The following is a 12687-nucleotide window of genomic DNA, read 5'->3' as shown; positions in this document are numbered from 1 at the left end:
AAAAGTAAACAAAAGAAAACATTTATTATGACTGGGCATAAATAAAAGGCTTTACATTTGTCAGGAAAAGTTTCTCTTTGATTTAACTATTGCGCAGTTGGCCTTATGTTACCTATATTAGGTTGTGCTTTTACCTTTATTGTCAGTGACCCACACAAAGCATAATATAAATAGATTTATTTGTTTCCTATACACTGCTATTTAGTTGTGGTATAGTATCTTACCCAAAAGATGGCGCTATTATCTGACTGAGGCTTTGGCACATACATGCCGTTATTACTGCCAGTGAAGCCGCCTCCCCTTATACAATTACTGCGTTAGGCTGACTTCACACCAGTGAGCAAGATCGGTAACTAAACTTGGCAAAAATGTAGTAGAAAGAGCGAAACAGCTGAACAGAAACTGCATGTTTCCTACACTGCCCTGAAACAGTGTAATTCTGTAAAACAGACTGAAATATTTTCTTTAATGTCATTGTAAGGTTATGACGAACCTTCAAAAAAAAAAACTTGAAGCATAGGAAATGGTCAAAAGTAAGGATTTTCACATACACATGCTTCCAACCTAACATAGGTGTATATACTTACTACTACGAATAATGATAACACTAAAGTTCAATGGGATGAGCCATTTTTTTAAAATTAAATAAAATTAATTTCCTTGGTTTACTTTTAGCAAACAGGTATAGCCAAGTATGCGGTCTAATCTTTATTTACTGCGCAGTTGCTGCTTTAAGTTTGTTGAACACACATCATCTGGCACTGGTCCCTCAGAGATTAAATTCTGTTGTTCAGCTCTGTGCCTTTAGCTACAGCTGCCACTGTCGTGCTGTTGACATTTAATGTAGTTGAGATAATAGTTATATATAATAATATAATATTATATAATATATATTATATTATAGCTATAATATAATATAATAATAGCTAAAAGACATGTGAGGACACAAGACAGACATGACAGGCAAATGCAAAAACAATACCTCACCATATACTCCTTTATCAGATGAGCATCATCTTCTCCAAGGTATATGCAAAGTCCCTTGAGGACCGCTCCTCTTCTCAGATTGATGTCACTTGTCTCCTGAATGAAAAGATTAGGCTGAAATTATTAAAATTCTTTTTTTTGCTGAAAGTAATTTATTTATTTTTTCTCTTTTCAGATAGTAAATGGCTACATCCTGTATGTGCGTTTCTTCTAAATGGCCACATGATATCGCTGAATTAACTATTTGTGAGGGAGCAAATCAACCTCATAAAAGGAATTACTTAATAAAGTTTTGTTTCTAGAAATACCAAAGTGGACGGCATAATTTTAATATCGCTAAACAGTAAGGAGTAACCAGGGATTAAAGTGAAAAAAAATGATTTGACTGAAAAAAAATTGGCAAGCCCAACCCACATGGTATGCATTATATAGTGATTTAACAGTTGCCCACTACATCCAAAGTGCTTTTCCGACTCAAGCGGCTGCCACATAGGCACCTGCACACACCTATAAAACAGAATGACAATCATCATAGTTTTATCGTACTAATTTAAATTGGTCTCAAAAAGGCCCTTAAGAATATGGTCAAACCATTTAGGTTTCAATAATTTCAAGAAAGGTTTTACCTAGCTTATTTAAGAAATAATTGTCCACATAGGATTCCAGTGCACATTTTATTTAAACCTCACAAAAACAGACTACAGTAAACATTTTATTTTGGACCCCAAACACTGCTGCAGTGCCACGGATCGGCTTACCGCAAAAGCTCACACTGCGCATGCGCGAACACCGTAGGACCGCTGTAAAATTGACTGACTGTACTGCCCACGTCAGTCCAACCACCTGGTCCATCAGTGTTTTTGCTGAGATTTGCGAGTGTCTCTCCACTTCCGGGTTTTTCTTCTTTGTCTGTTTTAATGGCGACGCTTCAGAGTTCTTCTTCTTCTTCTAATTTCTAATTGTTGTATTTCCGGAAACTAGACCCTGACGTGTCGTGTATGAACGTACAGTGTGAGCAGTCAGATCGTGTCAGAGTGTCGGTCCGTACAGTGTGAGAACATGCATCGTGCGCTGCGTGCATTCGGGCTCTGCACATGAGTCGCACAATTTGAGCTAGAGCTGAGTACAATGATTGAAAAAAAAAAAAATCGCACAGTGTATCCCAGCCTTAAGGCGCTAAACTCAAGGATTTTTCCTACCGCTGATGTGGGTTTGCTGTCGACTACTGTATTTGTTGTCGGATTGTGTATTTTTGCTGTTTAATTGTGTTTTTTATTGTTGTATATTGAATTGATGTTGATGCATAATGTATTTGTGTTGCCGTCTTATGTGTTTGTGTTGCCGTCTTGTGTATTTGTTGTCATATAGTGTATCTATGTTGTTTAGTGTATTTATTTTGTTGAATTGTGCGTTTTTTGTTGTCATAAAGGGTGTATGCTACGAATCTAGATTGGATTAAGCTCAGTTAGCTGGCTTGAGCTAACCTAACATTCCTTTCCAGATATGTGCTGGACTACAAACGTCGATCAAAACACGCTAATTTAAGCAACGTGATTTCACCCTCGTACGTGCGCGCTCACGTGAAAGAGGTGGAGATTGCAGCGTCTGACCAATCAATGGAGAAAACTGGCAGAGCAACTTCACAGGAGGACCAGCTTATGATCTTAAATATAATTAATATAAATCCAAGATGACAGGGAAGAGCAACAGTAGTGCAGGAGGCGGAGCTTTTATACTCGCGATCAGATCGATCCATTTCATAACCTGGTCCCGATCGGTTACGTGTTGCTTAAGTTTAAAAATATGAAGACTTAAAATTCATAATTCAGACCAAAAACACCACTGGTGCTGCCGTAAAAGCAGAAAGTTATTAATGCAGTAATTGATGAGTGTTAATGTTTACATTTGTGCGATTATAAATGGAGAATAAACAGACATTCTGATAAATTTCACTTACTCTTCTTTTTAACGTGTCTACTGTGGCTGTGATCCTGTGTTCATACAGATCAGCCTACATCATAAAGTGGAATATATTTATATTTTATATTATCTACAGGACTGAGGCTCTCAGCATTACCTCAGATTACATGAATCAATTAATTTATCAGAGTGAAAGCGCCCGATGCACGCAGGTGTTATCAGCTGACTTATTTTATTTTTATTAGTTCATCAGATATAAATCTTGTTTTTTCAATATGATGTCATCGGTAAATGAAAGGAATGCATCTTTCTCCAGTCAGCGGTTTTTTGTTTTACAGTCTGTGGTCAGCTCAGCTGTCACATCAGATCAACACAGTGAATGATCACACATCACCTTTCATTGGACAGCTCGTTTTCTAAGAGATCTGATTGGTCAGGGGGCGGGACTTTATCACTAGCTAACATTTAAGCTAGAGAAAAACTTGGTCGGGACCAGGTTAGCTGTGAAAGACTAGTTGCCATAGTGATTCAGCTTCAACGAGCTTTGTAGTCCAGCACACACAAATTAAATCCTGGAAGTTACAGCGATAGAGGTAATCTAGATTCATAACATACCCCCATAGTGTATTTATGTTGTCATTTAGTGTATTTGTTATTGTTTAGTGAATTTTTGTCATTGTTTTTTGTATATTTCGGTGAACTTATGTATTCTTGAAGTTAGGTGCCTTTACTTTGAGACCCACACAAAAGTAAAACGAGGGCCGCATGTGGCCCCTGGGCCGCCTGTTGCCTATGTCTGTTGTCAGTCCAGGTTTGTATCAGAGATGTAGAAACGTTTGTTGATGTCAGATGATTTCTAGATGTTTTCATGCTGCAGATGTTTGGTGTGTGTGTGTGTGTGTGTTATTGTGGAAGTTGTAACGCACACATCAGATGTTTAACAAACACATTAATCAATAGATAATCAATGCTTTGCCTGTTTTAAACATGAAAACAATGATGAATAGTGATCATGCGTGTTATTATGTAATAATAAATTTGACAATGTGTAGCTGCAGTGTGACAAACACACACTGCTGTCCTCGCTCAGGTGTCGCGTCTCTGACGTCACTAAAGGCTGATTTGTGTTTTTGTCATAGTTTACTTTTGTTGTCATTTAATGAATTTACGTTGTCGTACAGTGTATTTTGTTTGTATGTTTAATACAATCATCAATAAATAATCAATCTTTCAAACAAATTATATAATAAATGTGACACCCTGTACCAACAAACACACGCACACACACACAGATGTCGCGTCACGAACGTCAATAAAGGCTGTGTGTGTGTGTGTGTGTACTCACCAGTAGACAGTCTGTGTTCACCTCTGACTTCGGGTCCTTCAACATGTTGTCTATTCTCTCAAAGCGAGCCTCCATGCTGTCGTTGGCCGACATGTTTCTGACAAACACTCGGAGCTAACTTTAGCCGCAAGCTGCTGCTAACCGTTCAACTTTCCGCGGTCCTTCACATGAGCCACGCGGCTTCGCACGAGCTTCCAGCGGGAAAAGGCTTCATTTCTCGCGCTAACGGAGCTCCTTCGGTCGTCAGTTGAGAACAAGCGGAGATAAAGGCAGATTACCGTGGGATGAAGAGCTTCATCCGCACAAAAGACGGTCCCACCGGTCGCTGTGAGGACAGACCCGGTCTAGAACCCGCTCCTGGTCCTGGTCCGGCCGGACAATAATAACGATTACACCGCATAAGAAGAGGAAGAAGAGTCTTTTTCCTCTTCTTATGCGGTGTAATCGTAATAATAATATTGTTGTAGTAATAATAATAATAATTTTCCCGTCTCATAATTTTAATTTGACGGAATTCCGTCACCCTGACGGAAAACTTTAATCCCTGAGTAACTCAATAACCGGGCAGGCTTAAAATTCAAACTAGTGGGAAACATAATTGCTAAGCCTACAATCTTATTTAGCTGTGTAAATGAAAAACAATTAAAATAAGACAAACGCCAACCTTTAGTGAGCCATTAATTTGATACTGACATTAAACTAATGGAGTTTTTTGACCTATGTTAGTTTAGAGAAGAGTTGCTAACATGCGGCCGTGTACAGCCAAAGCTAGCTGCTATAACCTTGACAATGTTAATACAAATAATAATTGTGTTTAGGAATTACTTTTTACAGACACTTTTTTAAATTAGAGATATAACCATAAGCAACAATAATTATAAACTGCTTACTTACCGAGAAATGAGAAAACTCTGGTGCTGAAAATTAAATTCCTCGTGGTGGAGAAAGTCCCTGCCAGAAGATAGTAAAATGGCGGTATTTTCTTGCACATGCGCAGACAGGGCAGTATGCAGGCCTTTTGATTGTACACAATATTTTTAGGTTACCTGTACACAATTAAAATCAACTCATTTGAAACAGGGACAGTACATTTTGAATGTATTAAAAAAAGATAAGTAGGATTTAATTAGATGATTAAATTGATTAAAACAAGCAAGATAAACTTATGAAAGAAATACTAGGGGTCAAAATCAGTTTTTTCAGTGTGCTATAGCAAACAGGAGAGGAGACAAGGACAGCCCTGTCTGCGGCCCCTCCGGACCACAAAGTTCACGGACCTCGGCCCATTATTACGACTGCAGCCATTGGCTGGGTATAAAGATATAGTAGGTGAGAGCTTTTCTAAATGTCTCGCCAGTACTTTAGATACAATTTTCAGATCTACATTCAATAGTGAATCCGGCCTATAGGAGGCGCAGTCCGTCCCTTTTTTAAGAATCAGGGAAATATTGGCTTCTCTCATTGATGACGGTAGGGTGCCACACTCAAAGGAATGATTAAGCATGTCAACCATGGATTCTAGTAGAAGATTTTGAAATTCTTTATCAAACTCATTACAGAGGCTTTCACAGCCTGGTGCTTTCCCTTTCTGAAGATGTTGAATGGCTTCATGTAGTTCTGTGACTGAGATCTGTGCATTTAAAGTAGACTTCTGGTCTTGTGATATATTTGGAAGATCAAGTTTGGAGAAAAAAGCCTCCATCAGTGTTTCAGCATCATTGGTCTGATCCGATTGACATAACTTTGTATAAAAATTCCTAAAAGCATCATTAATAAATATAGAATCAGAAGAACAAGACACGGTCCCATCTGCAATCGACCCAGTTGAGCTCTTCTTTTCTTTGTCAAGTAGGATAAGTACCTGGTTTATCCCCCTGTTCAAACAATCTTTGTTTAGCAAAGCCTAATTTTTCCCTATAGCGCTTTTTGTTAACAGGGAGTCTTATGTAGAGCGGATAGCAGTAATTTCTTTTAGTTTAGTTAATGTGAGTTTCTTAAGATAGTCCCTCTCTGATATGTTAAGTTTTTTTCAAATAACACCTGTTGTTGAATGTTTTTAAAATTTTAAGTACAACACATGAAGGTAAAATATTTCATTAAGTCTGTTTTTTGATAACTGTGTCACAGTTATGTATAGTATCTATATATATATATATATATATATATATATTTCTTTTTGTGCTTAAAGTGATTGTTACAGTCCGGAGCTTATTGTTTTATGAAACGATATCAAGACGTTCCAGACGTTGTTCTACTTTAGACAATTTGTGTAAATGTTTTACGTATTCTATTATTTTTTTTTAAAAATTGCAATTTTAAGGTTTTACTAGGATGGTGTCTCATGTGCTCATAATTTATAAACATCTGCATTAAAACTACACAAGAAATAATTTACCATATGCAGAATCACATGGCTTGATAATCAAATATTGTTTTGAAGTAAAAGCACAGATCTCGTACAAGTAGATCTAAAGGAATATAGTCACTGTGATACTTATCCTAAATCTAATATTGAGGATATCAGTAAAATATGAAATGTACATTGTGTTACAATTGTGCATAGGCACACTGTTGTTAACCTATTAAGTATACAATGCCAAATAAAAATACATTTGAGCCACTAAAACTTACCTTGGCGAGCACTTGCAGTAAATGTTACAAAGATCCTTGAGGACAATTTTGTTCCAAAGTATCACATCAGTATTGTTGGTTATAAGCAAGTAATATGGAGAATAAAAACCCAACTAAAAGAATCATAGTGCTCATAACGAAATATAAAATTAAGAAGAAAACAATTCTGCATAAACAAGCATCAGTTACAGTGGGGAGAAAAAAAACAACCTCACTTTTATAATACAAGCTTTTATTGTCATTATACAGATGTACAAAGAAATTAAGGTGCTCTCCATGAATGACAAAACACACATAAAAAAATTTAAAAAGAAAAGAAATATAAATATATAACACTATAAAACTACACAGCAAACTATATACATTACTGTAAGACCAAAGCTTGGTGTTAGATGTCAAAGTTCTATTGTCTCAAAATAAACCAGGTTTCTCCTCTTGTCCACAATTTCTTCTAGAAACCGCTCCGTGTCCTCCGTGTTTGGAAAAACAAACTTAAATGGCTCCAAAATATTTTTTTTTTTTTTTATCATCATCAATGTCCTTATGTGGAGAGTCATTCAGAAGCCAGCCAAACTGCTGGAGAGCATATGCCAGCTCCTCTTCCTCAAACTATAACACACATAGATGTAGGTAATAGATACTCATATTTACAGAGATGTACAGAATATATATATGTAAATGACAAACCTCAGAGCTAGCTGCTAGTCTCCTCTTTTTCATTCTAAAAACTGGTTTCACTTCACCCAAAAGGAGTGCTTTTGATTCCTCCATCCAGTGAGGAAACCTTTTGCCATGGGTAATGTGAAAGGTTAGAGGAAAAAAAAGGACAATATATATATATATATATATATATATTAAAACAAATCTAAATATTAAATCTAAATGTCACAGGTGAAACTAAAGATTTAGCTAATATGCAAATTCACCTGAAGTACCAAAATAAAAACTCATTTAGATTTAACATTTAACTTTAAATGTTGATTGATTTTTTTTTAATAATAAATACACAAAAGTACTACCCTTAATATGGCCCAAATAATAATAATAATAATAATAATAATAATAATAATAATAATAATAATAATAAAAGGGGTACAAATGAGCTCTACTTGATACCTAAATACGTGTGTTCAGCAAAAAAAAAAAAAGTGACATTGGAGTTTAGTTACAATTTTAACAATTTCCAACCCCTCAATGAGACATTTATACATTCACCTGCATCTGTCTGTTAGATTACCCAAAAAACTACTGGCCAGATTAAAATAGAACTTGATAGAATGTGGGCGTGAGACGTTCCCATTTAATTTTCGGGTAATCTAACTATTATTCGTCAATATGAGTTTTTTTTAAAAATTTTTTTATGTTATTTAAATTAAATTAATATTTAATTGAAAAATATTACATTTAATTGGAGTCATATTATGCCATATTATGGGTAGGCAGAGTTTTTTTTTTTTTTACATTTGGGGTCGCCTAAAATGTCTACTAATGATAATAAAAAAAAGATTAAAAATACAGTTTTAATATATTTAAATTATTCTTCTTTCTCAAAAGAAAACACTACATATAATCTTAAATAACTGTATTCATTAATTTCACTTTCTCAAATATAAATCTAGTTCAAGTAAAATGCAGTATAAAAATATCTGAGCTGACACATCTTGTCACTTTGTCTCTTTGAGCACTAATTGTGGCCTACTCTGTATGGGCTTAAAACCCAATAAAGGTTAGGAACCACTACTTCATCCACATTGGAAAAAAAGAAATATGTTGCTTTAAAAGAAAAAAACAGCATTTTTTTAAAAACACGTTTTCCATGGCAACCGTGACATCTGCACTCTATAAGAAGCGGTTAGAAAAAAAACAAACAGTTTTCCAACAATCTCCAGTTAGGATCATTTGTGTCGGCAGTTTTTCTCCCACAACAACAAGGAAAACACTCCAACAATCGCCAGCTGCCTTTTCTCCACATCATCAGCCAGCAATTCTCATATTACAACCTTGTTCTCAATAAACAAAGTAAGTGCGTTCAAATTAACTTATTCCTTCAAACTCAAACTGGGACTTTAACTTGTTAATTGCGATTAATTAATTACAGAAAAAATAACTCACTAAAAAAACGACTGCATTAATAGTTTATTTAATTTATTTATTATTTTATTGCACTCTGAGCAGCTAGGAACCTTTCTTAATTCACAAGTTCCCGATATACCCATAATACTGATGCACAGACTACGCTACAAGACAGGAGACCCAGAGGAGAAGTTGTTGCTGTGCTTTGTTTGCGTTAATTTTAGATTTAATAAAAACACCGGATGGAAAACAAAAGCCCATTTGTGTCCAAATTGTGCAAGAAAGAGTTTACTTTACTTTGCAGCTCCCGCTAGCACCTCAATGCTAAACGTGTAGCAGTTAGCACCTCAATGCTAAACGTGTAGCAGTTAGCACATCAATGCTAATCACGTAGCAGGCAGCTAGCATGGACTCTCGGACAGTGCTAGCTGCTACATGCTCCGAGCTCACCGTGTCTCCAATCCACACTCGACAACATGACAGGTTTCAGAGCCACAATAATTACGTTCATGACTGACAATTGAACAAAGTCACTGGATTGTAGTGGATAGTGGAGGATGTGGGGCTAGAAGCGCGACCGTTACTTTTGTATGGAGGTAGATTTGTCTCTTTAATATTTAAAAAAAAAAAAAAAAAAAAAAATTAATTAAACAAAATCAAAAAGGTAACTTCACAATTAAATATTTTCAAAAAACAAAAACTTTTTAAAATGCAAAATAAATATTTGAGACCCAAATAATTGCATTTGTACCCTTTTTTCCTTTGAATTAATTTTTTTTTTTTATTGAAGTATTGTATTTGGACCTTATTATGGGTAGAATCTGGATGATTATATTATGTGATTATTAAATGATGGAGAAGGGTTAGATTAAATATGTTTTACTTCTTTCTACCCTGTTCAGACATTTTATGCTGGATGTGTGTGTGTAATTTTTGACACGTCTGGAACAAACTAATAAATGTCTGAATCCAAATGCCCAGTTTTAAAAAAGGTAAACACATCTTTCCATTCAGTCAGTGTTAGAAACTAACTAAACAGTGCAAAGGCCTGTCCTGTAAAGTGTTTTCAAAAAATGTTAGTTATAATGCAAGAATTAAACTTTAATATCCAGATAAGACAATACAAATAAAGGTGATATCCAGTCACATGGCTGCTTATACTGTATTTGTCTGCTGTGTGAGTTTAGTTTAAGGTCTGTGTAAGGTGTTGGTTCCCATGCATGAGCCTCAGCAGCTTATTTATTATTCTCTTTACTTTGTGTCACAGGAGCCCAAAGACCATCCTGATGGAGCCTTTGGACAACATCTACAGCTTGGTCCAGGAGGAGGAGTTTAACAGTCTTCTTCTTGATGTTAATGATGTGATAGAGCTCTGTCCAGAGATTGCAGATATGGTGCTCTGGGCCTCTACTGACCCCCTGATGTCATCTTCTCCTCCTCCTCCTCCTCCTCCTCCTCCATCCTCAACTGAGCTCCAAGTAAGACATCACTGAAACACATCCAGCCAATCTGGGCAACATCAGCACCTGCATTTGTTCAGCCATTAAGAATTAAGACTCTGTTGTTAAGCACAGTTTTTAATGAATTTATTTAGATCTTTTTATCCAGTCATTATAGGCATTTAAATATCACCCAGTTTGGTTTCTTTGACAGACTCTAGCAGTGGTGTTTAGCAGGTTTGGGTCAATTACTTTTTTCAGTTACAATTACGTTTTCAATTATCCATGTTCAATTACAATTCAATTATGATTAGTTACCAGAATTTTTTCCAATTGCAATTTTTCCAATTCCAATTACATTCTCAATTACTAAAGTTCAAATACATTTAATCACAATTACTGAGACTTTAATAAATAACCCCATAAAATGTAACAGTCCTCTTGTGTTAGCTTACTGTTAGCATCTCTTATGATAACGAGTCCTAAATCAGCTGTAAAATACACTAACAACAAATATCTATCATCTAATTTCTTTCCTATCTATTGGTTACCTTGTTAGACTTCCTAATCAATTAAAATATATTTTAATATTTTGTTAAATGGTAAAATGTGGGAAAGTTTGAATATTTTATATATTTTATTAGTTGTTAACTGCATACGTGTAGAACTGTACATAGAACTGTAACATTGTTCCCCAGTTTTGCATTAAATTATGATTGACAATTTTTTATAGAATTTTCATGGTAATTACAATTACAGAGTCAATTATTTGAACTGAATTACAATTTCATTACAATTACGACAGCGACAATTTAAGAAAAAATTGCAATTACAATTCTAACCACACCATAATTGTAATTAATTATCAATTATTGTACACGAGTATAATTATAATTGACCAAAACCCTGGTGTTTAGTTTGTTGGTGGATGGTTGATACATGACAGAGTGTCTAATATTCATGTTTTTGTGTCTCCAGTCTTACAGTGTGCCATTCCTCATGCCTGAAGGAAACAATTATTTTCACCTTTTTGGAGAACGGTAAGCAAAGCAAAACAAAGCAAACAAAGAAACAAACAGACCTGATTGATCACAGACGTTGGTTCACATGTTTGTGACATGATTTCTCATCCGGGTTGTTTATGTTGTTATCTTTGTAGAGATCTGGATGGCGTAGTGGCAGCCATGCCATCAGAGGCCCCCCTGGAACCCATCCCAGTTCCAAAGTGAGTGTCCTTGAGTTGTTTTAATTGTCTTTTTTCTGAGTGACTCTAGATCAGAGTGTCTCCCTGCTCTCTCTCTCTACTACTCTCAGCTACTGTTTCCCTGCTCTGCTCACTGTTTGTGTTTTCCTTTAGAAAAAGGAAGCGTAAAGAGGATAAGGGAACGTATATAAAGAAACCTCCCAATGCGTTCATGCTTTTCTTAAAAAGCGAGAGAAAGACGGTACAAAAAGAGCTTGGCATCAGGAACAGTGCCGTCGTAAACAAACTTCTTTCTGAACGTGTAAGTTGGTTTGTTTCTCAATGAATGATCTGTGATCTTCACATTTTGTCTTCAGTGTGTTTGTGTGTGTGCGTGTGTGTGTGACACGTTGTTATTGTTCATCCACAGTGGAAGTCAGTGTCAGCAGAAAAAAGAGAGGCCTTTCAAACACAAGCCAAAGAGGAAGCTCGTATTCACGCTTTAAATAATCCCGACTGGAGCAACAAAGTCAACTACGTAAGTCTACTCTGCAGAAATGTTTACACATCAATCTTAGAGGTGATGACGCCATGACTGTGGAAGTATTTTATCAGCTGACTAGAAGTTTCATGTGTTTGTTTTCAGGGGAAAAAGAGTAAAAAGTCCCGGACTAAAGCTCCACCACTGCCTTCACCCTCCTGCTGATGGGAATGTGTAAACACATTTCTAACAACTAATGGTAAGTATCATTACTCAAAACATCACTATATTTCATAAGTTTATTTCAAAATTGTTTTAGCACAAATGGGAAATCAGGTAATCAGTTACTATAAAACAAGAATAATGTGTATCTAAAGTGATGTGCAGACATGGACACACTCTCTGAACACAGGTTTAATCTCAACAGTGTGTTTTATTGTCTTAGTCTAAGACACGTGTCAAACTAAAGAGCTGGTGGAACACCTCTGGTCCTTTAGAGCATCCAATTCGGCCCCTTGGGAATAAATAAAATGACCAAAAAAATGATATCTCAGCCTTTCTAAATACACAATTTCAAAGAAACTCACAGTCTTTTCATTCTTATATCATATGATGGCAGTCATTTTTA

The 12687-nt window shown here is 35.7% G+C and overlaps 1 protein-coding gene across 2 annotated transcripts in view; it reads left to right on the top strand.

The window, feature by feature from the left end:
- Positions 1 to 12687, top strand: part of LOC114462870 (formin-like protein 20) — a 474381-nt gene that overhangs the window by 458557 nt on the left and 3137 nt on the right. For both annotated transcript variants that reach the window (XM_028445952.1, XM_028445951.1), the window contains exons 8-13: positions 10224 to 10434; positions 11374 to 11435; positions 11555 to 11620; positions 11753 to 11900; positions 12009 to 12116; positions 12225 to 12318. In XM_028445952.1, coding sequence (XP_028301753.1) covers positions 10224 to 10434; positions 11374 to 11435; positions 11555 to 11620; positions 11753 to 11900; positions 12009 to 12116; positions 12225 to 12284 — 655 coding nt within the window. In that variant the 3' untranslated portion in view covers positions 12285 to 12318. The remainder of the gene's footprint in view (positions 1 to 10223; positions 10435 to 11373; positions 11436 to 11554; positions 11621 to 11752; positions 11901 to 12008; positions 12117 to 12224; positions 12319 to 12687) is intronic.

The sequence above is a fragment of the Gouania willdenowi genome, chromosome 5 (genome assembly GCF_900634775.1).
Source record: "Gouania willdenowi chromosome 5, fGouWil2.1, whole genome shotgun sequence".
Lineage (NCBI taxonomy): Eukaryota > Metazoa > Chordata > Actinopteri > Blenniiformes > Gobiesocidae > Gouania > Gouania willdenowi.
The sequence above is the reverse complement of the archived record's forward strand: the minus strand, read 5'-3'. Positions and strand labels throughout refer to the sequence as shown.